The sequence below is a fragment of the Falco peregrinus genome, chromosome 8, assembly GCF_023634155.1.
Source record: "Falco peregrinus isolate bFalPer1 chromosome 8, bFalPer1.pri, whole genome shotgun sequence".
NCBI classification, from domain to species: Eukaryota; Metazoa; Chordata; class Aves; order Falconiformes; family Falconidae; genus Falco; species Falco peregrinus.
Genome location: NC_073728.1, coordinates 26,446,898 through 26,472,223, shown reverse-complemented (window position 1 = coordinate 26,472,223; position 25,326 = coordinate 26,446,898). Strand labels below are relative to the sequence as shown.

The window sequence follows — 25,326 nt, the reverse complement described above, 5'->3', positions numbered from 1 at the left end:
CGCGCGCATGCGCACAGCGCCCGCCTCGGCGCCCCGCCCCTGTCCCAGCCTCACTCGCGGCGGCTGGGCGGCGGGGTGAAGGGTCGGGGCGGCCTCCTAAGCCGGGCCCGGCGGCAGTACCGGCACCGCTCCCACCATGCACAGCTTGGCTACTGCCGCGGTGAGGCGCGGCTCCGGGGCGCGGCGGGGCTGGGGACGGGGCCCTGCGGCGCAGGCCGCGCGGGGAGCGGGGCGGGAGGCGAGGCGGGCCGCTCGTGGCTGCGAGGGAACGTTTCCCCTCGGCCCCCCGCGGTGGAGGGAGTGTGAGCCGCGCGGTGGCGGAGCCCTGGTGAGCTGCCTCCCCTCGGTGCTCCCCGGTGGCTGGCTGTGGCGGCGGCCGGGCGGCGGGGTGCCTTTGGTAGACGGGGAGGCGCCGAGTGAGCGCTGTCTTGCTCCAGCTGACTCTGCCTCCCCGGGGCGGCCGTGCCTTGCTCTGCTGCTCCTGGGGACGAGGTGGCTCGCCCAGGGGCCAGGAGGGCTTCCCTGATGGGTACCCCGGCTGTACGCCTTCTGCCTAGTCTGTGTCACGTAGAGTTTTCCCCTCTTCCCTCCTCTTCCGCGCTGCGCTTCCTCCTTGCACCTGGATGCTCCTGCATTCCCAGCCACCTACTCTGTCCTCAGCAAACTCTAAAAGAAGTAAAACTTCTGGCCTTAACTGCAGAGGAAAAGAGGAGACAGCAAAAAGTTCCTCAGGGCAGCACACAAGCAGGAGGGAAAACAGAGGCTGCCTGTTCCTCCCTTTTCCCCCAATACCTTGCAGTGCTGTCTGTAGTTGGTGCTTGCCCTCTTCCCCCTCAGAAAGCTGCCATGGTGAGATGGGATGCCTGACATTCAGCCTGCTGGGAGTGGAGCAGGACCTCGGCCTGGTTGGGTTCAAAAATTGAAATTGGGTTCAAACTCAGAACGATGTGGTTATTGCATCTTATCTCCTGTCTGAGCGGGTTTGTGTTGTCATTTTCACTTATCCAAATGCATGTTCGTCGTGTGTATAAGATGTCCTAGAGCTGATTGAGTCTCTAGTGTGTATTGAGTTTGGGAGCTGTACTGCAAGACCAGCAGTCAGCTGTTTTCACACGAACTTGGCTAAAGGATCTGTTTGGGCTAACAAGCAAACAAGAGTAAAGTACTTAGGAGCAGGAGCTGAGAGATCATTTTAAGTCTTCCCACTTTGTTTAAGTGCTCCTGACTTTAAATTGGTTCTTGGAGTGCTGGCAAATACTTCTGATTTAAAGTGGCACTTTCTGGAGGATAGAAGGGTGTGCAGGATCATAGAGAACTCTCTTAATTAGCATTTACGTTTTTGTAGAAGTGTAATTCCTGAGCACTTGGTGAAACATGTGAGGGACTATTATAATCTCACATTAATCATCTATCTGTGTTCTAGTCACCTCTCTCTAAAACGATCTTTTTTTAAAGACAATTTTAACAAAATCTCTTTAAAGAATTGAAATCAACTTTATTTTGTGATTCATATGAAAGTATATTTAATTTATATATAATTTGGGCTACCTGGTAGTTCTGTATTGAAATGTTTCCTACCTCAGTCAGTATGCTTACACTAAAGGTGACAGGGAAAGGTGTTTGGCTCTGGAGATGTGCTTGGGAGCTGCAGAAAACAACATTACCTCTTAGTAGGGTCGTGACTTGGCTCAGGAATCCCTTTGAGTGTTTTGAATGCTGTTGTGATAAAGCTGTGGTAAGCAAGAACACTAATTTTTATACAGTGATGCTGGTGGCAGAAGAAACATTTCAATTTCAGATCTGAAGACAGCATAACATGCTAGAGGCTCAAGAATAGGCTAAAGACAATAAATGTAACTGTAGCAGTAAGGCATTGAAAGGCCAACTCAGATAAGCTAATTTACTGTTACTGAAATTCAAAGGTCATTTTGGTATTTTGAGTGGAGGTCTATCAAAACAGTATAAAAAGCACATGTATCCAGTTAGTCAATGTTCTGCTTTGGTCGACCAGTACTCTTACCAGTGTGTGTAGCAGCAACTGCTCAGTTAGGAAGAGAAAGCCAGTGGCTAAACCCAGTTCGTTACGTGATTGTTGGAGATATAATTGGTCATGTTTGAGGTAATGCTGTTTCCCTTGAGGAAGGTGTTACACGATCTTTCATGATGCAAAGGTGGCTAGTTTGTGCTGTGTTGAGATGCTGTTTGTAACTTGCTTTCCCTGTGTGCAAAAGAAAATCTGCCTAGCAGGGTTCCGTCTTAGAGGTTGCAGGATTTGTGTATAGCACTTCGGGCTCCCCAGAATTTTTGGGTTTAGAGGGTGAAGAGGGAAAAACAATAAAGTAGGAGACTAGCAAAAATATGTCATTCAGTTTAAACTAAAACGAGAGCAACAGCTGTAGAGCCTGTGAAAAGCAGTTGGTTCTGGCTAAGACAGGTATTGGACATCATAAACTTAATTGTGTGGAAAAATCTGCTTAGTGTTCTCTAGGGATCACAAGCACATGATTGTGCTTTTAAAGGGTCGATGTATTTAAGCTTACAGGAAATGAAACTTGCAGTGAGTCTAGAAAAATAGATGGAAGCTTTAGATAACACAATTATAACAACATTATTGCTACGCTGCTTGTCACTCTACCATCCCAAATAATAACAAATGAGCTCTGTTTATTCTCCCTCTTTTTCTGAGCTCCAGTATAAGAGTTGCCATTAGAATTGCACTCACAGTTGCAAGAACAGAATAAATTTGTCAGGATTACTAATTTAGTGTGAGGTTCTGGAAAAAAAAAAAGAAGGTAGACAAGAGAAAAAAAGAGGATAGGAGGAAAGATGAACAGCTAAAAAGTATTTGAGCCCTAGTACAGGGTCTGATAACAGCACATTGGCTTATATATTGTCCTGGGTTTGGCTGGGATAGAATTAATGTTCTTCTCAGTAGCTGGTATAATGCTGTGTTTTGGATTTGGTATGAGAATAATGTAGATAACACACTGGTGGTTTTGTTGTTGCTAAGTACTGCTTACTCTAAGTTGAAGACTTTTCAAGTTTCCCATGCTCTGCCAGTGAGCAGGTGCACAAGGAGCTGGGAGGGAGCAGAGCCAGGACAGCTGACCCAAACTTGCCGAAGGGGTGTTCCATACCATAGAAATGTCATGTTCAGCATATAAAGCCGGGGGAAGAAGGAGGAAGGGAGGGATGTTCAGAGTGATGGCATTTGTCTTCCCAAGTAACCATTATGCACGATGGAGTTCTGTTTTCCTGGAGATGGCTGAACACCTGCCTGCTGATGGGGAGCGATGAATGAATTCCTTGTTTTGCTTTGCTTGCATGTGTAGCTTTTGCTTTACCCATTAAACTGTCTTTATCTCAACCCATGAGTTTTCTCGCTTTTACTCTTCTGATTCTCTCCCTCATCCCACTGCAGGAGGAGTAGGCAAGTGGCTGTGTGGTGCTTAGTTGCTGGCCAGTGTTAAACCCTGACATACATAGACATTTAAGTTAATATGATGGAGGTGGCTGGAGGAGAAGGAATCGCACAGCTAGGGAAGGATCTCTCTGGATGTGACTATGGCTATAATGTGTGGATGAATGGAGGAGGGAAACCTTTGCAGACATAGAAACAGACAGCTCTGGAGGTGTCTGCCAAAGGTTAAGTCTCCCTTCATCCCTCCTGCAGTTCTGGGAGCCTGCCTCCAGCATATGGTTTCAGGTTTGGTTGCAGCCACTTTCAGTTCCTGAACTCCTTTGTATTCTCTTCACTGCTTTAGTGATGAGCTGCTTAGCAGTAGTGTCGCTGTTGGTGCGGTACAGGCAGTGCTCACAGCTGTTGTAGTAAGCACATGAAGAGTTTCAGTCTGGGTTTAAAAAGGAGAAAAAAAAAAAAATACAATCTGTTCTCTGTTCCCGGCTGTGATTGCTGTACACATGGGGATGCTGAGCTGGTTGCATACAGGCTAGCTCAGGAGCAACAGTATATGAGTGGGGCTGTGCTTTATTTGAATAGTAAGCACTGCAGCAGAATGTTTAAATAGGTTCTGAACTGGCTTTTGGAAGTGTTCACGCAGGAGGTGTTAATGCTGATGTTTGTCTTCCTCAAAATTTTGTACCTGAATCACTAAACTGTCTACTTGGGAAGCCTGCTGAGCATTTGCACCTTGAGTACTAGTTGTGCCAGCAGAGGCATGAGGCAAACTTGCATTGAAAGACTTGAGTCTTGCCCTTGCCACAGAAACTGTGCTACAGTTCTACAGTTCCTGCTTCTCTTCCTTTCCTTCCCAGCTCTTCCTCATTTTTTTGGCTTGAAGACTTGTTGGCCCTGATGCTGCTGTTTCCCTGATGTTCCAAGAAAGGCAGAGGAGAAGTCCTACATTTCTGCTGAGTAGTAGAAAATGTGCCTTGACTGTGAATACAAATCTACCCTTTTCTGGGTTTATTTTAAACAGGAGTTTTTGTACAAAACCAGTCTGGAAAAATTCCTTTTTAGCTCCATGCATGTAAACAAGATACATGGGACGAGTGAAATGTCTCTAACAGCAGGTGTTACTGGCTGCAGACAGTGTCATGCTGATGTTGGAGTACTGAGGATTTTTCTAGTATTTGAATATTTTTCTCATGTCTGAATCCCATTGACAGTTTCCAATGTAATAGATGTTTTTGGAGATACAGGTAGAGTCTGCCTTTGAATTTGTGGAAGCTTGCACTTGAAGCATGAAATGAATGTGTGTTAAATACAGGTGGAGCAAATGATAGCTGGCTAAAGTATGTGTGACCTCCCTGGGAGCTCTGCTGGCACAGACAGGAAGCAGCGTGGCTCTCTTGTATTGCTGGTGAAGTTATAAGGTACTGCTTGACCAGTGGATTAGGAGACTGTCCTAACAAGTCAGGCCAGTTGTGTTTCAAGTAGGTGAAATAGTAAGACTAATCTAAGGGAGGGATCCATATCCAGAGCGTTGTAATGTAGCTTTAGTTCCTCCCTCCCCCAGTCAGGAGTTTCTTGAGCACTTTTTTGCTTACCTGCCAGGTTGTGGGAAGGGTTTAGGGTGAGACTTGGATAAAATGTTTGGACTGAAGTTTCCTTGTTTCCCACCCAGCCTGTGCCAACAGCCCTGGCTCAGGTTGACCGTGAAAAGATCTACCAGTGGATCAATGAGCTGTCCAGCCCTGAGACGCGGGAGAATGCACTGCTGGAGCTGAGCAAGAAGCGTGAGTCTGTGCCTGACCTTGCCCCAATGCTGTGGCACTCATTTGGCACAATTGCGGCGCTCCTTCAGGTGGGTAGGATTGGCAGCCTCTTTATTCAGTGGTGCAGCACCAGAACATTGCAGAGCTTGTGTGTACAGGGGGCAGATCTGGGGAGGCACTGGTGGGGTCCCTTATTGCCGTTGCTGGAAATACGATGTATGTTGGATCATGTGGTGAGGGGAGCAGATGTGGGAAGCCCATTTGGCATTAATCATCACTAGCAAGGCAATGTGTGCAGAGGCTGTAAGATTTCTAATTAGCTTACATACTTGGAAGGGGAACGGGCAAGTTTTTGGGTGTATGAGCTCCCTGTGGATCATGTTCTACTTATTTTCATACAGTGTCATAGCAGAGCCACAACAGTCTTACTCTTAAGATCTCTGGTGTGATTTGTTTTGCATGAACTTGCGCGCTTCCTGGTCAGAAGGTTGCCCTTGCAGGGAGCCTGTTGGAAGGGCAGCATGGGAATACTGCTCACTCCCTGCTCCTGAGACACTTGCAAGGGAATATACCTGCATTTCGTGTGAGACTGAGCAGCTCTGCTTGTCTCTGGGCAAACTATGGCTGATGACTGGCTGTCTCTTAGTGCCAAATCTAGTCATTTCTTTCAAAGAAGGAAGGAAAAGAGTGCAGGATTGCCAATGTCAAACTGCTCTTGGAGTGGCCCTGAAACAAGTGAAGAAAATTAGAAGGGAGCTATAGTTGGAAGCAAGCAGATTTCTGAATTGGATTTCTTGCCCTCAGCTGCTTTCCCTGCATTGAGTTAGAAGAGTACCAGCAGCCACATTTTGAATAAGAGTGGGTGTGCTCTGCCTCTAGGCACAGGAGCAACACTCCTCTTCGATCTGGAAGTTAAAAACAAAGCAGTCCCTACACTAGTAAAGAGCCAAGAAATCAAATGAACTCTTTTATTTTAACTGAAATTAAGGATGGAATGCATTCCTGTGATTCAGTGTCAAATTGATTCTGACCCAGCTCTGCCCTTGCCTGGGTGTCATGGTGGCTGCCATGTAACTTCAAAATGATGCCTGGTGAAAGCAGACTGTCATCTGCTGTCACCATAGCTCCTTGCTGGGCAAGTGCTTTGGTACAGCTTTCTCTAACTTTTCTTTACCTGTTAATTTTTAGGAAATTGTAAATATTTATCCATCAATCAACCCTCCGACCTTGACAGCCCATCAGTCCAACAGAGTTTGCAATGCTTTAGCTCTACTACAGTGTGTTGCGTCACATCCTGAAACAAGGTAAGTGTTTCCAGGTGTGTGAGTTTTCTGAGGTGTTGAGGTTGACAGCTCAGCCTGTTTGACTCCACAAGTATGTAAGCTTCTTTCTTCATTTTTACCAAGAGAAGTGGAGCAGAGGACAGAGCTGGAAGATAGGAAGTTGCCTGCTGCTTTCACTTGTTTGCTGGGATTATTAGGATGACAGCTTTATGGTGGTCCTAAATGCACTGCATTCCCTGGATCATCCTGAGATCCTGCAAATTCCCAAAACACTGGGTTGTGGCAGCTCCTTGAAGCTCAGCCAGAGATGCCATGTGCAGGATCCTTGTTTTAATGAGCTTACAATTATTTAGACCAGCAGCTTACGGTTAGTTAGACTAGCTGTCCAAAGGGTGGGATGGGCAGGGCTGTCCTTCCCAGAGACCGTGTGTGGCAAGGGAGCAATAGCAGAGCTGTGTCTGGAGTCCTCAGCCAGTGCCTGACTTCAGGTTTTCTCAATCGTGTGTCCAGCCTGTATCAGCAAGGGAAAAGATGATGTTGGTTCAGCTGAAATCAGTAGCTAAAACTCAAAGAAAACTGTCCTGAGATCCATGATCTCATGCTTCTGTTCCTGCGGAGAAGAAAGTGCTACATAGCTGAAGTTGTTTTTCAGCTGCTGCAAAGTAATACTAAGCTGCAACCCTCCACGAGGTGATATCCAAAAAAATAGGGTAGCTTTACACCACACACACTTACATTTAAAGTTTGAAAACTGAGAACAGAGGAGGAACATTGGATGATTGTGCAAGGGAGCTTCCCTCTGCTATCAGAACAATCTCTAGGCTTCTCCTTGCAATCTGTATTTTTCCCTGTTGTCAGAAGGCAGTGTGACGACTCTTGGGGAAAAGTGGCTGTGCACATTTAAACTGTGGTAATGCCTAGAGATCAGCCAGTCTGGATTTCTGTCATGCAAAAGCTTTGCACATGCACTGTGGCTGACTGTCCCTTCCCATGGGAGCCTGCAAGGTGAAAGGCAACAGTGAATGTACAAAGCAGAGGTAATAAAAGCAACAGGAAGTGCTTTGTTCCTGGTCAGCTGGAAACAGCAATGCAGGTAACTGACAGTTCAGGTGTTAGGTTTTGTGCTGTACCCAGTGCAGAATTTACTTCATACTGTTCCATCAGAGAACAAACTGTTAACCTCTTTTGAGGAGTGGTAGCAATGGTGTCTGTCAGCAATAGTCTTAGGTTCTGCATGGTAACACTGGATTGTATGCTCACTTTGTTTTCCTTGTCTCTCATGTTGGGTGTTCTCCCTTTCCTACAGGTCAGCTTTTCTGGCAGCTCATATCCCTCTCTTCCTGTACCCCTTCTTGCACACAGTTAGCAAGACACGTCCATTTGAGTACTTGCGTCTCACAAGCCTTGGAGTGATTGGTAAGCAGCCAGACTAATGCTGGAGCACTGTTTTTTCACTCACTTTGATGCAGTTCATTCTGTGGGTGGAGAGACCTGCACGACCAAAATCACAGGTCTCTTTACTGGGATCTTCTGAGTCCCGTAGTATTAACAAGAGGAGCTGCTTACGCATTATGGAATCTGGCAGTGAACTCCCCAAAACGGTACCTACTCTTTTTGTCTTAATTAAGACTTATTGCTGTTTATCTCTGACTGACCAGGCAGCTGGTAACCTGCAGAGTTGGCTTGTGTCCTGTTGCAAATACTGGGGCAACTCTGAGTGGAGTTTTTACTTCCTCAAAACCCACCAATCCAAGCCAGAGTTCCTGAGCTTGATAGTTTTTCTGGGAAAGATCTTGCCACTCTCATCACCGTTCCCTCCTTTGCAGCCCTGCAGAGTAACTTTCAGGGCTGAGCTGGATCAGTTATGAAGCAGGTTCCCCTTAGTGTGTAGGAACTGGGCTCTTCACTAATAAGAAAACACTGAAGTTTGGGTGCATTGCCAAAAATGTGTTTCCTGCGAGTACAAGCACCTGCAGGCTTGTGCCTTTGCCCTCAGCCCAGCCAGTGAGACCCTAGGATGGTTGGGTGCAGGCTGGGCTTTCTTTGGGTTTTTGTCATTAATTGACTTGTGTGTATTTGCCCTATCTTTGCCTTATCCTGTTTTTTTTGTCTTCTGCCCAAAACATTTCTCTCTCAATGCATAAAGTAAGAGGGTCTTAAAATGCATTTCTTCTTCCCAGAGGTTGCTGTGGGTGGCATGATCCTCTTGTGTTTGTTACTACTGGAGGAGAGCCACGAATACATCCACTTTCTGAAAAACAACCCCCAAACCCTGCTTGATTACTTTTATGCTGCCAAAACAATTTCTTCTCCAGCTGCAACATATTTAGGATGACAGTTGTGCTGCCTGCCATTCAGACTTAATGATTCCTGGGAGGACATAGCACAGGCAGTCTTTGAAAGGTGAGATATTTTTGAAACCATTTATCATTTATTGATTTTTCTATTTTCTCTTCAAGGGGCCTTGGTGAAAACTGATGAGCAAGAAGTGATAAACTTCTTATTGACAACAGAAATTATCCCCCTGTGCTTACGCATTATGGAATCTGGCAGTGAACTCTCCAAAACGGTACCTACTCTTTTTGTCTTAATTAAGACTTATTGCTATTTATCTCTGACTGACCAGGCAGCTGGTAACCTGCAGAGTTGGCTTGTGTCCTGTTGCAAATACTGGGGCAACTCTGAGTGGAGTTTTTACTTCCTCAAAACCCACCAATCCAAGCCAGAGTTCCTGAGCTTGATAGTTTTTCTGGGAAAGATCTTGCTGCTCTCATCACCCGTTCCCTCCTTTGCAGCCCTGCAGAGTAACTTTCAGGGCTGAGCTGGATCAGGTTTCCCTGACCTGAGAAAACAAATGCTGTAAATACACGGAGCAGAGTTTGGGTGGTAGCTGTTAGTGTTGGTTATGGGAATGTTCATTGCACTGGACTAATTTGTTGTCTCCTCTGATCAGGGGCCCCTTTCCCCCATGAGCTCAGATGAGGTCAGACTGGTCTGATGACCCAGGTGGGCAGGCCACAGGTTTTAGTCTGTGTGTGCTTCTCTGGTGAAGCCTGCTGACATAGCTGGCTGAGGTTCTTCCAGAAAGCGGTGTCTTGTGATGAATCGATAATGCTAAAGATGAAAACTGAAATCAGCTTGCCATCTAGATGGCAGGGCCAAGGGACAGATCCTTCTCCTGCTTCCTGCTCTGTGACTGCAGTAGTCTGACTGTAATCTTGAGGCTGTCCTGAGTGGCCCAGCAGTAGTTGCCATCTTACGCAACCTGCATCCAGTCACCTTGCACACACTGCTTTGTGTCCATCTCTTTTCTTTAACCAGAGATGCCAGGTATTGTGTAGAGACCTGCATTTTCTTTTGGCTTTAAACTTTTACTGACTAAAATGTTTATTGGCTGCTGAAAGGCCTTTCAGTTCTGAGGCTGCCTTGAAAAGAACACAGCACAAAGGCTGTCCCTTTTCAGGATAGGTAAGTTGTTTCAACACTTTTTCTGTGTTCTCCCCATTCTAGGTTGCTACATTTATTCTTCAGAAAATCCTCCTGGATGACACAGGGCTGGCATATATCTGTCAGACTTATGAGCGGTTTTCCCATGTTGCCATGATACTGGTAAGATTATTTGGTTTTAAAATATCTGGGTTTAAGAAAATAGTGCTCCAGCAGCTACTTTTACTGCCCTCTGGCTGGAGCACAGGATGAGGGAGGCAAATGGTTCTTGGGCGTTATTGCTTGTGACACTGTAGCACTCTGCTTCCGCATGTTTCCTTTGTGTATCTGGTTTGCATGTCAGGAGAACACACACCAGTTTTAATGTACCAAGTCCTCAAGATAGACCAAACATCTCTAGAGAAGAAAAACTTTTCAGGGTTGTTGTTTGGATGTGAATTGATTTAATTTTATGTAAGAATGATAACACAGCTCAGACCATTGATCCATTTTCCCATCTCTGCCTCCCACAACCTGGCTCCTATTAGCTGCTGCTTATGACTCTAATTTTGTGTTGGGACACAGAGAGAGCAGGCAATATTTGTCCATTCCCTGTCCCCTGTGAAGGAGAACTTTGGGTACTCATAATCTCTTCATCCCAGGAGTAATAGCCCCAACTTGAGCTTTATTATCTTTGAGCTCACCAAGGGGAATACGTCTGCCCTGAAACAGCTATTGTCCTGCTTTTGTGTTTGGTCGTTTGTTTGCTTTTTAAAGAGCAGTCTCAGGAGGAGAAAATGCAGCATTAAGTTAAGTGCTTTGCAATGCTGGTTCTGTGCCTAGATGTTGATGCGTTCACTGGGAATATTTATTTTTCTGTCTGTTTTCCCAAACATGAATAAAATGTCACCTCCTAATTCACCCACAAACAGCAAAACATGAATGATTGTGAGCTGATACCCATAATACCCAATGTGACGTGATTTTGCATTCCAGAAAAGAATGGACTTTGATGAAAGTACATCAGGGTTGGGGCCAAAGTGAAGGGTGTAATTAGAAACCCTGGAGTAGAGGAGGGAAGGAGACAAAGGAAGAATCTGTAGCTGGGAATGGTATGAACATGAAGGGATGTGGGCATGTAAAACTCCGTTAGCGTGGAAGAAATCCTAGCTGTGGTGTAACCCCACCACCAGGTGAAGCACTGACATGATTAATACTCCATAGCACTACTGAGAGAGATGAAAATGTTCATCGACATTTCTGTTCTCTATTTCAAAAATTGAGATGGTGTACTGCTGTTTGATGAGGGTGATGATTTACTTCTTTGTCTACTGATAACCAAGTAAGATGTTACACAAGCATTAGATGCTTTCAAAAGGGTAAGTTAGTATTTCCTATGCAGGAGCTGTCTGAGGAATTCTGACTTGTTCTTCATTGTGAAGAAACTTGGTATCCTGGGGAATTGCTGAGAACAGGAAGTGTGCAAAAGGGCAGATGAGGGAGACCTACTAATTTCTAACTGCCAGAATATCCAAATACAGGTGAATTTGAGGAAAATGGTTAGGAGGGCTAGCCAGTGTAGTTTTACAGGAAAAAAACCCAACTTGTTGGACAGATCTGAAGATTTGATTGACTCCTAAGTACAAGGAAGCAGTCTGTTCAGACTCCTTCAGAGCGGGCATGTGAAGGCATCCACACTGCTTGCTGGGCTGGTGCGTTCCAAGGTGCAGCCATGTGCGAAGTCCTACATAGTGTGAGAAATGGAGGCTGGGCCAGAGACATCTGCCCTGATCTTGTTTCCCAGTAATGGGTTAATGAGGGATGTAGCACAAAGAGAAAATACAACTCCTGGGTGCATGGTAAGACCAGATGTGGATCTTGCTATACGTGGTATGGGTGAGCCCAGTCCTTCGGCATGGCTTCCCAGGCTATATTAATGTTTTAAAAGGGTGTTGAAATGAAGGCAGTGCAGATGAGAACACGGAGCGTTACAGATCTTGGGAACACACCTCACAGGGTGACTCAGCCTGAGCTTATCAAAAGGTTGGGGATACATTCACCTTCTTCCACAGGGGGGAAACCCCAGGTTCAGTTTAATCTACCAGCGAGTTGGATCACTAAGGAGTCCTGGGGATGTAAAAACCAAATAGGGATAAGACAGGCTTTCCCTGAGCTGCTGAGAGAATCCTTTCCAAGTTGTGACTGGCTGCTCTTCTCAAAGACATCTTGGCAAGCAGACCACCGGACTTCATGCAGGGGTATCTAGATGAAAGGTAATGGGCTGTGATGCGTGGGAAGCCAGAGTGAGCGATTCAGCAGTCTTTCGTAAGTCTCTGCTGATTGTGAACCTGTTCTTACAAAGACTTTTAACTGATGGCACTGGCCTCTATAAAACAGGGTAAAATGGTCCTGCAGCTCTCCAAGGAGCCATCGGCACGGCTACTGAAGCATGTTGTCCGCTGCTACCTTCGTCTTTCCGATAACCCCAGGTAAACATTTTAAGAGTTTGGGCAGGGGCTTCTTCTGCTCCCTTGGAAGTGCAGTTCTTTGCCACAGTGCCCACTCAGGGAAAGTCAAGTTTCCTTGTCTGCCTTTAAGTTAGCCTTAGTTCAGTGTGGAAAGTGGGTGGGTTTTTTGGTTTGTTCTGGTTTTTTTAACTGCTACTTCTGGGAGCTTTTATGGTACATGAGAGAAACAGTGACTGTTTGGGGCTTGAGCAGACTCAGGCTGTACAGGTTATGACTGCCTGAGGTCAAATGTAGCTGGAACTAGATATGAGGGAGGGGCTGAGGTGGAAGGTATGCTGTGCTTTCCCTCTTCTGCGTCATGTGGGCTGTTAGCAGTAAAAGCCAACAGATAAAATTCAGGTGAGGGAATAGAAACTGATTTCATGCTGATCAGCAGCTCTGCCCAAAGCCACTGAGAATGTATTTGTTGTCTCTGCCTCTCCTGGCATTGCATTGCTTTTGACTGAGGGGTGTCAGGGCACAGGGGTTGGTGTGGTGGGGTCTAGCATGAGGGATGGGAGCCATGGTGGCTGGCCAAGCACCACGTGCTGCAATGCTGCTGCTCAATGCTTTGCTTGGCTGGTCCTGCCAGGGAGACCCCCAGGCAAAGGAGTGTTGTGTCCCCAGTGGGGTTTGCTCCCCTCTTGCCCCTGTGAGTTTATTTGTTGGGCCCCGTTTCTTGTCTCTTGATGTAGGGCACGTGAAGCTCTCAGGCAGTGCCTTCCTGACCAACTGAAGGACACCACCTTCGCCCAGGTCCTGAAGGATGACACCACCACAAAACGCTGGCTGGCTCAGCTCGTCAAGAACCTGCAAGAGGGTCAAGTCACTGACCCACGGGGCATCCCTCTTCCTCCGCAATGACTGCTGGGGGAGGTGGGGGACCGGGGAAGAAACAGCTCAGGTTTACAAAGAACCAGGAACAGGTGACCTCTTCCGCAACAAACGAACTGGGCACGCCAGCTGACTGTCGGCTTGGCAGCCAACAGGCTGCTGTGTAGCAGTGCAGGATGCCTCTGGGGATCGCAACACCAGCAAATGCTGATACTACAGCTTAAAAAAAAAAAATCAATAAAGACAATCTGTAAAGATCCCCATCTCTCCAGGAGGCTTGGCTGGCATCTCTTCCCCCACTGCCAAGCAGGGGGTAGTACAGATGTCTGCCCTTCCAGCTAGCTCAGCCTCCACCCAAGTGGTGCGTGACAAGGGGTGTGTGCACCACCACCACGTCCTTCCAGTTCCTTGTCACTCCTTGTTTATATGTCTCTTTAGATGAGTGAGCTGAATAAAAGGTGATCGAGTTGCTTTATCCTCTCTTAAGACTGCTGCTCAGCTGCAGGTAGCCCAGAGACAGCTTGCTTCCCTGTCAGCACATCCTTGCTCTCCATCCGGCTGGTGCAGTGAGCTTTTCTCTTCTTTTTCTTTGGCATGGAGGTAGCAGCTGGAGCCAGGCCGTCGTGGTGCTTGCCCCAAGAGGAGGGGTGGATTACTCAAGATGAGCCCACATGTCATCAGCTTGCTTCCCAGAGCTCTTGGGAAGGACAAGGCAGCAGGACTGTGACTCTTGTGCTGTAAATACTGTGCTCATGCAGCTAAACCAGCAGCTGGGGGCTGATGTGTGCTGGCCTCCTGTCTAGCTCACCTCTTGCCTGGCGGGGCTGCTGGCTGGCTTGTCAAACGGAGCTCAGCGTTGGGGAGCCTGCCTTGTGGTGGTGGGCAGGCCACCGGCCAATGATCCCTGCTGCAGGACAGCTGGGAGCGACGTCCTGCGGGCTCCAGGTATGCCAGCTTCCACAGCCGCTGCTGCCTGCCAGACGCCTCAGTCCTGGCCCCCTTCCCTTTCCTCCCTCACCAGCTCATCTCTGGCGGTCGGGTGGATCCATTTCAGCTTTCAGACCTGCCTTGGCGCCTGCCTCGGCTGTTGCAATTGAACTGGAGTAGCAGCTGCTTACCTGTGTTCTGTGCTGAGCGGTTAGTGCGGCCACGGCAGGCTCCCAGAAGCAGCCATGGAGCTCCCAGCTCTGCTGCAGCAGAGCCTGCTCTGCCTGCTCTTGGCTGCAGGCAGGCCTGGGCAGCTTACTCGACTTCTCCCCCCTCCTCCAGTAGCCCATTTTGCTGATCATCTGCGGTGTCGTGCCAACAGTGTCTTAAATCCCATCTCTTTTTTCCCCCTTCCCTCCCCTCCTCTCGCTGCCTTGCATAACAAGGGCAGAGCGTGGCCTCTTCCTTACCCCGGGGTCCTGTTTTATAACCATCGCCTTCTTTTCCCTCCCCTCCACCCTGACCTTAATAGGGTGTGAAAATGCTTCTGTTTGGGGGTGGTTTTTTTGTTGTTGTTTGGGGTGGGGGTTTTTTTGTAAGTTCAGATTAGTAAATAATAAAACCCCAGCCAGCACAGATTGGTCCTGGTCTGGTCTCTTGGGGAGGGCAAGGGGCAAGGAGGGGAACTCATTGCAGGTGGGATGGAAGGGGGATCAGTGCCAGCTTGGGGATATGAGCTGGGGAGAGAGTGTGGCTTTTTCTAGTGGGAGCTGTGGAAGCTGCCCGCATCCCTGCGGCACCCCATCTCTCCTGGAGCAGATAACGTTGAGGGGTGTTGGAGGGGAGGTGCTGGTCTATCCTGCTTTGTGGGAAGGCAGCAAGTGCAAGTACTGACCCCGGCTCCATTCAGACCCTGCCAGGGAGAGCACTCGCTGCCACACTTGCCCAGGGTCCACATCTGCTGGAGCATCGGCCACGGCAAGTTTGGTCCCTGCCCTGCTGTCCTTGCACCCAGCTTGGATCCCTGTGGACGTTTTGCACCAGGATGCTCAAACTGTGCCCTGCTCTTCGGGTCCTGCAGCTCTCCCAGCCCTGGGAGTGCCCGTGGGCCACTGTGTCCTGTGACGGGGACAGCGACACGCTGGGGATGCTCTGTGCCCCGTGGATGGGGAGGTCAGGCTGTGCTGGGTGCAAGCGGGTCTGGGGAGGGACAGGATGGGAACGGGTGCCCTGTACGGTGCTCCCACCCCTGCCGGCCCCGCCACCCCCCCGGCTCCGGGAGACGCGTGACCTTAATCCGAGGCGACCTTGAGAGGCGGTGGCTGCTGGGCGTGCGGGGCCGGGGGCGTCCCGGGGGGCGGGGGGGGCCGGGGGCGGGCTCGCCGCCCTGCCGCTGCCGAGGGGCGGGCAGCCGGGGCAGCCCCGGCCCCGTGCGGCCGCTGGCGGTGGAGCACCGGCGGAGCGGAGCGGCACGGCACCGGAGAGCGGGTACGGGGCGGGGGCCCGGTCCTTGGCGGGGCAACTGGGCGTCCTGCGGGGGGACAGGGGTGGCGGGGCGGGCTGGGACCCCGGGCTCGGGCAGCGCTGCCCCACAGGCGGCTGCACGGGTGGGGTGGCGCGGGGTGGGGGCCAGAAGAGCTGGCGGTTTTGTCTCCTTCGCTTTCAGGCGTCACTTGTCCCCCCTCCCCGAGCCCTGAATCCCCCGGGCTTTGCTAGCCCATCCCGGGGCCCCCTGTCTGACCTCCGCCCCGAGCCCCTCTGGCCCCGGCAGCTGCCCCCCGGCACGGGTGATGCTCCCGGCCCCTGCCCTGGGGCGGTGGGAGCGCTGTGCGGGGCTGAGCCGAGCCCCGGGGCGCGGGCAGGCTGTGTGCGCACCGGAGCAGCAAGAAGGGGCGGGGGGGGGGGCGAGGGGAGGCATGTCCCTTCCAGCTCCGGCACGGCCACCCCCATGGCGGCGTTTAATTCTGCTGGGGAGCTCCGCGCTGGAGTGGCTGGGGAGCGCTCACACCCACCGGCCCTCCGGTTCTGCTGGGGGACTGTCACCTCCAGGAGAGGAGCTGCAGTGGCTCAGCGTGTGCTCGGGCAGCTGGGACTGTCCCTGGCAGGAGGCGGCTGTGCTGCGGGAAGCTCTCGGGTTGGATTTCTCTGTGCCCTGGCTCCTGTCCCGCTCCTCTCGACAGCGTAACTCAGACCAGGGTGAGGGGGGCTGCATGGGGCCCTGGGCTCGGGGCATCTCTCATGCTCTGGGGAGAGCCAACAGCTGTGTCTTTGCATCCATGCTTCTGGGATCTTCCCCGTGCTGGCAGGGATTGTCTCTTCTTTGCTCTGTGTGTGCGGAAGGCACAGCTCCACGGCTGGGGCAGGGCTGGATGTGCCCGGTCTGTGCCGGGAGCCTGGAAGGGCTGGCACTGGGGGAGATCAGTTTAGCTCCAAAATCTGAGTGGTTACAGGCCTGGGGGCTGCAAGCAGCTCCCTTGCACGCTGCCACCTTGCACACATGCATGGCGGGGTGCAGAGAGGGCAGATCGGTGCAGGCAGCCCAAGCCCTGGGCCAGTGGGTTGGTGCCCCCTGGCACGTTGGATGTGGGGGGATGCAGGCACTGCAGCGAGTCCTTGTGGTCTGAGCCCTGCAACAAGGGCTGCTGCTGGGGACGTGCAGCCCTGCACTGGGCACTGCTGGGAGGTAGCTGGCATGGCACCTTAGCTGCTCCGTGTCTCCTGCAACATGTGAGGTTCCCAAGAGTGGGGACAGGGGGTCCTTATGTGCCCTGGGTACAGCTGAACAGCCACTGCCAGCCCCATGTCTGGCATGTCCCCCAGGAGCAGGGCCACAGCTAGGGATCTACCTGCCTGGCCATCCCCACACTGAGCCGGGGACGGCCATCATCTGGCCCCAGAGCCTGTGAGGGTCTGGCAGCTGGGCTTGGCAGCTGTCTGCACACTGACAGCACCGGCTATTCTCGGCCCCGAACGGCCGGTGCCTGTGCTGAGTCAGAGGCCTGGGGTACAACTGCCACCCCTGTGCCCTGGCACAGGGTCCTCTGCCCCCAGGGACCCCTGGATCCCCTCCTGCACCTAAATCCTAGCCCACCAGCTGAGGCCTCTGCTCCTCGAGGGCCCAGCTCCAGCACCCAGGTGACAGGCACATGCAGCAATTTGTCAGTCTAATTGAAGTCTTAACAGCCTAATCAAAGCCTTATTGTCAGTCCAGTCGTATTTATAGTCCCACTCGTCGCAGTGCGCTCCCTGTATGGCCACTGGTGCAGTCACAGCCCCTGGGTGCTGGTGTTCTCTGGGGAGAACGGGCTGGGGGAGCTGCGGGTCATTTCTCTGCACCCACTTCCTTGCTCTCACAGCCTCGCCCCTCCCTTGCTGCCAAATCTGTTGGCTGGGGGCTGTTTCCCAGGTAGTGGGGGCTGTTCTTGGTCACCCCCACAACAGTTTTTCCTGGCTTCCAGGGCTGCTTCTCCCCTGGGAGCAGTGACCTGGGAGCACTAGGGCTCCAGTACCTGCTGGGCTGTTGGTTGGCCATGCTCTCAAGTATTTCTGTTTTCCTCCAACACCTTTCGAGCTCCGGCTTCCTGGTAACACCAATTAATATTTCATGAGCACAGTGGGGTGAACTCGACACTTAAGGAACCCAGCAGGAGACAGGCGCAGGTGTGCTTGCACACAGACAGGCGCACATGCACCTCCTACACATGTGGAATGGTTGGAGCCCACCAGTGCAGTGCGGGGGTCCGTCCTGTTCCCACCAGCTGTCCTCTCTCTTCCTTCCCCAGCAGCCACCAGCGTGGAAGAGGCACAGCCATGGCATCGCTGCTGTGCAACGCCCGTGAGTGCCCCGGCGGTGGGGAGGGGCAGGGGCAGGGCACCACCATCCAGATTTACGCCATGGCAGATCTGGACGGTGGGTTGAGCTCTCAGCTCAGCCACACTCAGGAGCATCCGTACCCTCCCATGGACATTGAGATTTGGGATTGGCAGCACTGAGGGTGGATGGGAAGGGTCGATGGGGAATTACCTTCTGCCCCTCTTGTGGCAAAGGGAGTTTGTTTGGGGTCCATCCCTCCTCCATCCCAAACTGAGGGACCACATGGGGTTCCAGAGGCAAGAGGGAGCAAGGTACCAGGGCACAGTGCCCAGATACCCTTGCCCTCAGTGATGTAGCCCATGCTGCCCCCAGGCATCCAGCTCACTGACACGCTGGAGCAGATGCAGCAAGGGACACTGATGCGCAAAGTCAAGTCCAAGAGCTGGAAGAAGCAGCGTTACTTCAAGCTGCAGGATGACTGCATGACCATCTGGTACCAGTCCAAGAGGACAGGCAAAACTGAGTCTGCCTGTGAGTACCAGTTGCTGTGTGTTGGCTGTGGGGCCATCAGTAGGGTTCAGAGTGAACAGGGATGTGAATGTATGAAGATCCTTGGAGCCATGCTTGCAAATGGTGCTGGGGCATTCAAGACAGGCTCTGTGTGCGTGCTTCTCTCACCCATACTGCTCCTGCCCTCAGCATGAGTCACAAGGGCTGAGTCGAAATTGCAGCTGGTACAAGTGGAAGCTCTGGCGTGCCACTTGTACATGCCTACAGAGGAGTAGGCAGGCAAACAGAGGAGCAGGTGGATAAGTAGCTGGATGGATGGAAGAAGGGATGGATGGAAGGACAGGTTGTCTGTGGGCAGTGCCCCCTGCCCTCGTCCCCCTCAGACAGGCCTCCCCTCCATCTGCCCCAGTCTCCATCAGTGATGTGGAGACGGTGCGGGAAGGGCACCAGTCGGAGGTGCTGCAGAGCCTGGCTGAGGAATTCCCCCCTGAGCGCTGCTTCACCATTGTCTTCTACGGCCGTCGGGGCAACCTGGACCTCATTGCTGGCTCAGCAGAGGAGGCGCAGTGCTGGGTCCAGGGCCTGCGCCAGCTCATCGAGGTGGCCACCAGCATGGACCAAAGGGAGAAGATAGACCAATATCCTTTCTGCAGGCACCATTTTGCACTTCACACCCAGTCCTTCTCCCATGTCTGGCCATTCCCCAGGCCCTGCATCTCCAGCCTTGCCCCAGCATGTGCTTACGTCTTCTGGGTCTCACCATCTGCATCAGGGCAGGGAGAGCCCACAGAAAAAGGAAAAGAGGCCATCTGATGCTCCCCAGAGCCATCTCTCTTAGCCAAGGTCCTTTCCCTTAACATCTGCCCTGGTTTCTTTCACATGGATTCGTGACTGGTTCCAGAAAGCCGACAAGAATAAGGATGGACGCATGAACTTCAAGGAGGTGCAGCGTCTCCTCAAGATGATGAATGTGGACATGAACGAGGATCATGCCCTGCGGCTCTTCCAGGCAAGCACTGCACCTGAGGGCCTGGAGGGGCTGGGGAGGGGCTGGAACAAGCTGCACAACACCTTCCTGCAGAAGGATGTGATCACTTCCTTCTGTCCGTCCGTCTGACCATCCATCCATCCATCCATTCATCCATTTGTTCACTTAACTACCTGTTTACCTAAAGAAACATCCATTTGTTCATTTATCTGTCAACCCAAGCAGCCAATGCAGCTGTTCCTCCCCGCATTCATATGTCTGTCCAGCAGCTTATCTGTCCACCCAGCTAACCAGCCATCTATTTATTTACCCATCAACCCAACCATCCACCCATCCATCCATCCATCTGTTCTTCCACCTGTTTGTCCATCTCTCCATCCACGGACCCATCCATCTATCATCCCACCCCACCAACCCTCCATCTGCCAATCCATCCATCCATTCATGCATCAATTGATGCCTACCACTGCTGCTGGCGTGGAGTCTCTGTGCCCTCTGTTGGGGGTGGGTGAATCCCCCACAGCCCCTTGGTGTGGCCAGGACACCCCATTTTACACTGGCTGGATGCTGAGTGAGCTCCCTTGCAGGCTGCTGACAAGTCGGAGTCAGGGACGCTGGAAGGGGAGGAGTTTGTGCTCTTCTACAAGGCCCTCACACAGCGTGAGGAGGTGCTGAGCCTCTTCCAGGACTTCTCCGAGGATGGGAAGAAGCTGACACTGCTGGAGCTGGTGGATTTCCTGCGGCAGGAGCAGCTGGAGGATGAGGACACAGAGGACCTGGCCATGGAGCTCATCGACAAGTATGAACCATCGGAGACAGGTGAGAGCCAGCCCAGACATCATTGTGCTCTGCATGGGGGGAAGAAGGGGGCTGAGACCCACAGCCCCATGGCAGGGTCACCCCCATCCCCATCCTGCTGTGGATGGGCATAGGGGGAAGACTTACTGTGGTGTGATCTGGGTGCAGTTTCCCTTTTTTTGGTCCATTCCTGGACCATTTTGGTGTAGAAGGTTGACCATCCATGGGGTGCAAGCTCTGGCTTTGGGGTCTGCTGCTCACCTTCCCAAGGTTTCTGTCCTGAGGCATCTCTCCCTGTGCCTCAGCCTCTGGCAGAAGCTGTGCCCACCATGCTGGGGATGCCAGGAGCCACCAGCAGCCCTGTTTGCCCCCATCCTGTTCCCTCCGGGTCCCTGGCTGTCACTGAGCCTCCCACTCCACCTGCAGCCCGGGCTCGCCACGTGCTGAGTGCTGATGGGTTCCTCATGTACCTCTGCTCTCCGGAGGGCTCCATCTTCAACCCCCAACACCGGGCACTGTGGCAGGACATGAGCCAGCCACTCTGTCACTACTTCATCTCCTCCTCCCACAACACCTACCTGATAGAGGACCAGATCCGGGGCCAGAGCAGCATTGAGGGCTACATCAGGTAAAGGGGCTGGTCCCTACTGGCTGCTGCCCAGTACCCTCCTGCCCCAGTGCCATGCCACGGGCAGCTCCATGGGGCAAACCCAGAACCTCCTTTGCCTCCTCCATGGGCCAGCACCCATGCAGCCATGCCATGTGGTGCTTAGCAAGGGGGATGCTGAGTCGATCTCTACCAGCCCTGCATGCAGCAGCATCCCCACCCTTGATGGTTGTCCCCTGGTCCCTGTAGGGGTGACAACCACAGGCATAGGGGAGGGCAGGGGGCTGGTGCCCTGGCTGAGTGCAGGGTCCCAGGGGTGACAACACAACCCTAGGGCTCTGAAACGGGGCTGCCGGTGCCTGGAGGTGGATTGCTGGGACGGGCCGAATGGGGAGCCCATGGTGTACCACGGCCACACCTTCACCTCCAAGATCCCGTTCCGGGAGGTGGTGAGCACCCTAGGGAAGTACGCCTTCAAGGTAGGGCATTCTTCCTCAGGTGCCGGGTATCATGAGTGTCCCTCAGCGGGTCAGGGGGGACATGGCTGCAATTCGGGGCAGTGATAGGTCTCTCGAGGGCTCGTGGTTCTAAGATTCACATGCCTGGTGCTGCAGCAGGATTCACCCCACCACAGGCAAGAAGGGTGGCTGTGTCCCTTCCTAGGGGACAGCACTGGGGAGTCTGACCCACAGCCCTGCGCCATGCCATGCGAGGGCACATGGGTGCATGCAGACATGGTCTGCTGGGGGTGCAGGGGTGAGATGGAGCCTGGTGGATGCGGGGATGAGATGGGATATGGGGGATGCTGGGGGATTGGTGGGGTATAAAGGTCTCGAGGGGATATAAAGACACACAAGGGGCTCCATGCGGGCACTGATCATGCCTGGGCAAAGCCCTTGTGAGAGCTCCCCAACCCCACCAAGTCTGATCTCCAGCTGTGCATGTTGCTCCCCAGACCTCAGACTACCCGGTGATCCTGTCCCTGGAGAACCACTGCAGCATGGAGCAGCAGGAGGTCCTGGCCCAGCAGCTCAAGTCCATCCTGGGGGAACAGCTCCTCACCACCACCACGGATGGGCATGTCCCCAGCCAGCTTCCGTCCCCAGAGGTAGGAACAGAGTGCGTCCGTGCTGGGCATCACTGTCCTGCCTGGGAGTGGGGTGAGGAGGTGGCTCTGCTGTCCAGAGGAAAGGCCACCCCTGCCCCAGCATTGTCCTGCTCTACTGGAGCACTTGGGAACACTGGGGATACTGTGTCCTCATGTTCACCATGGTCCCAAAGTTGTCCCCAAGGTTGTCTTCCCATGTCCTGCACAGCCAGGCAGCAGGGCAGAGCCCTCCTACCTCATCCCCTCCTGCATGCTGAACGGAGCTGGTGGTGCTGGCCCCTAACAGTGTGGGGTCCCAGGGGACAGCAAGTCCCATGGAGGAGATGGGCACCCCAAGGTGCCTACCTGTCTATACCCAACCCCACAGGAACTGAAGCACAAGATCCTGCTGAAGGGGAAGAAGATTGGGCGTCTGGAGGACATGCTGGATGGGCCAGGGGATGAGGCACCTGATGTATCTGATGATGACAATGGGGCAGAGGCAGAGGAGGAGAGGCGGAGGGCAAAGGTGAGTGGCCTGGGCTGGGGACCATCTGGGAGCAGTGAGCCCCTGGACACAGCTATGGGCTGTGGTGACATCCCAGTGCCAAGAGGAGAGGCAGAGACTGCAGGGACATCACCAGGCAGGGCGGACAGCCATTTCTGCCCCTGGTCACACCAGTCTCCTCTTTGCATAGCATCCCTGTGGTGGCAATATGTTGGGTGCCACTCAACATGTTGGGTGGGTCCCCTGCTTGCTCTGTTCCTGGCAGGAAGGCTACCCATGGTGGGGATGCTGCCACCCTAGCACATCCCTGGATGTTCTTGGCTGCCCTGGGCTCTACAGCCCCTGTCCTGGGTGAGTGCTGGAGGATGGTGCTCCCATCAGGAGGGACTCAACGTGGCTCTGCCTTGCAGAAGGACAAAGAGAGCCTGGCACAGGCATTGTCTGACTGCGTTGTCTACTGCAAGAACGTGTCCTTCCGGGGCTTCCAGGAGGCCCGCAGCCATTCCCGGCCTTCCGAGATCTCCTCCCTTGCTGAGGCCAAGGCCAGGAAGCTCATCCGGGATGCAGGTGAGATGGAGGGGGCAGTGGCACCAGTGGACTGGGCCAAGTGGAGGCGGCAGGAGGCTTCCTCAGCTGTAGGGCTAGAGCCTCCAGACACCAGGGTTCCCTCCCTGCCCAGGGCGAAGGGGGGTCCAGTGGGGCTGTACCCTGGGCTTTAACTCTAGTGCGTGAGGGGGGTTTATGGGCTTAGGAAGCAAGGCAGGATGCCTGCATTCCTGGGAGGGGAAAGGGATGAGAATTAGTGGGTGAGTGGATGATGTTTGGATGGGCAGCACACATGGGTGGCTGTGCAAGCCAGGGAATGACCCCACAAGTAGCCCCTCACGCTCCATCCCTAGGGAATGAGTTTGTCCGCCACAATGCCTGGCAATTGACACGCATCTACCCCAGCGGGATGCGGACCGACTCCTCCAACTACAGCCCACAGGAGATGTGGAACGTGGGGTGCCAGATCGGTATGGCCAGGGGGCTTCAGGGATGTGGGCTGGGGAGATGCCCTGGGTCCCATGCACCATCAACACTCATGTTGGTGCTAGCTGCAACCCCAGCTGGAACCAGGTCTGGCCGCACGCTCTTGCTCTTGCTCTGCCCTGGGAATAACCCGGGCATTGGTGCCTTGTCCCGCTGTGCAGCCCCGCATCTCTGGCTACGGGGACAGGCTGGTTCTCAGCTCCAAGCAGGTCATGGTTTCTCCAAGCTGCCCTGAACTCTTTCCCTGCCACCTTCTCCCAGTGGCCCTGAACTTCCAGACAGCTGGCATGGAGATGGACCTGTGTGATGGGCTCTTTAGCCAGAACGGCCGCTGCGGCTATGTGCTCAAACCACCCTTCATGAGGGATGAGGAGACTCCCTTCAATCCCAGTGACCCCAACAGCTGGGAGGGCCCTGGCCCCATCACCTTGACAATCCAGGTACAGGACCAAGGAGACCCCGGGGAGCCATGACAGTGTCCTTGGGCTCCCTGTTGGTCCCAGATGAGTAGGTACACCACTGGGCAGCGTGCTGGAGCCATGCAGCCTCCAAGCAGATCAGTTCAGCTGCTCCCTGGCTCATGGGGTCCGTGCCCCTTTGCACAGGTGATCAGCGGGCAACAGCTGCCCAAAGTGGCCAACAGCAAGGACGGAGCTATCATCGACCCACTGGTGCGCGTGGAGATCCACGGGGTCCCTGCAGACCAGGCACGCCAGGAGACCAAGTACATCGAGAACAATGGTGAGGCCCACGGTGGTGCCAGGGACCCCGCTGTGCCCATGTGGCCAGTCCCTGCCCTCCCTCACCCTCCCAGCACACACTCTCCCTTCCCAGGGTTTAACCCCCGCTGGGATGAGACACTCCAGTTCCAGCTCCACGTGCCCGAGCTGGCCCTCGTCCGCTTTGTGGTGGAGGATTATGACAAAACCTCCAGGAATGATTTTGTGGGCCAGTTCACCCTAGCCTTTGCCAACATCAAACCAGGTGAGTGGCTGCTGCCTGGTGGTGGTGGTGGGGCCGGCAGGGCAGCCCCACGAGGGTGTCGGGCTCAGCTGGGTGCTAGAGGGTCAGGTCAAGGGCAAAAGTCAGCCAGAGCCTTGCTGTCCCCCCTGCAGGCTACCGCCACATCCATCTGCTCTCCAAGGATGGCACCAGCATCCCACCCTCTTCACTCTTTGTCCACATCCGCATCACCGAGCCGCCTGGCCCTGAGCAGGACTGAGCTCGTGGGGTGAGCCCGACCTGGATGGAAGCCATAGAGCAGGCCCCACGTGGCTGGGGCTGCGAAGCCAACTGCATTCATCCTCTTTTGAGCCATTTGTATTGTCATTGCTGCTGTGCCCCGCTTTGCAGTAGCTTCTGAGGGCTAGGAAAGGTGCTGACCTCCCCTTCCTGGGTTTGGGATGCTGTCTCCCATGCATGAGCACGTGGTCTGTGCTGATGCAGCACCCTGTGCCCCCAACATGTATCCTGCCCTGGCCCACAGGCATAGCTTCGCTGCAGGGAGGAGGAAAGAGAGTGCACGGTGCCCTGGCTCTGCTTCAGGGGCTGGTCCCCTGCAGCCAGGGGAGCAAGGCTGGAACCCAGCAAACCCCAGGGCTGGGCAAAGCTGGGAGCAGAATCGGTCCTCACTAACCCCCCAACCCTGCAGGACCCCCATCACAGCCCCAACTAACCCTTGCCCTGTCCTTTCTCTGTGAGCAACCTAATAAATTGTTTGGTGACAGGCAGTCTGGGTGTGGTGGTGCTGGGGAGAGATGGAGAGCTGGATTTGTGCTTGCACTCTTTCCCTGTGGGCACCTGGCCCACTGTTCGTGCTGGGCTCCA

General features: G+C 53.1%; 2 protein-coding genes across 2 annotated transcripts; both read left to right on the top strand.

Moving 5' to 3' along the window:
* Nucleotide 1: 1 nt before the first annotated feature.
* CNOT9 (CCR4-NOT transcription complex subunit 9) lies at nt 2-14,789 on the top strand. The gene is made up of 8 exons (XM_055812551.1): nt 2-160; nt 5,088-5,267; nt 6,367-6,482; nt 7,768-7,877; nt 8,921-9,030; nt 9,972-10,070; nt 12,285-12,376; nt 13,090-14,789. The coding sequence occupies exons 1-8, from the start codon at nt 137-139 to the stop codon at nt 13,256-13,258; spliced, it is 900 nt and encodes a 299-aa protein (XP_055668526.1). The 5' UTR covers nt 2-136; the 3' UTR covers nt 13,259-14,789.
* Nucleotides 14,790-15,541: 752 nt separating this feature from the next.
* PLCD4 (phospholipase C delta 4) lies at nt 15,542-25,230 on the top strand. Its single transcript, XM_055812246.1, has 16 exons — nt 15,542-15,643; nt 17,938-17,990; nt 18,342-18,500; nt 18,889-19,117; nt 19,359-19,488; nt 20,055-20,286; nt 20,692-20,893; nt 21,207-21,351; nt 21,828-21,980; nt 22,348-22,488; nt 22,878-23,034; nt 23,367-23,483; nt 23,761-23,939; nt 24,105-24,240; nt 24,334-24,483; nt 24,615-25,230. Exons 2-16 carry the CDS (start codon nt 17,966-17,968, stop codon nt 24,719-24,721), a joined length of 2,262 nt encoding a protein of 753 aa, XP_055668221.1. The 5' UTR covers nt 15,542-15,643; nt 17,938-17,965; the 3' UTR covers nt 24,722-25,230.
* The last annotated feature ends 96 nt before the right edge of the window (nt 25,231-25,326 follow it).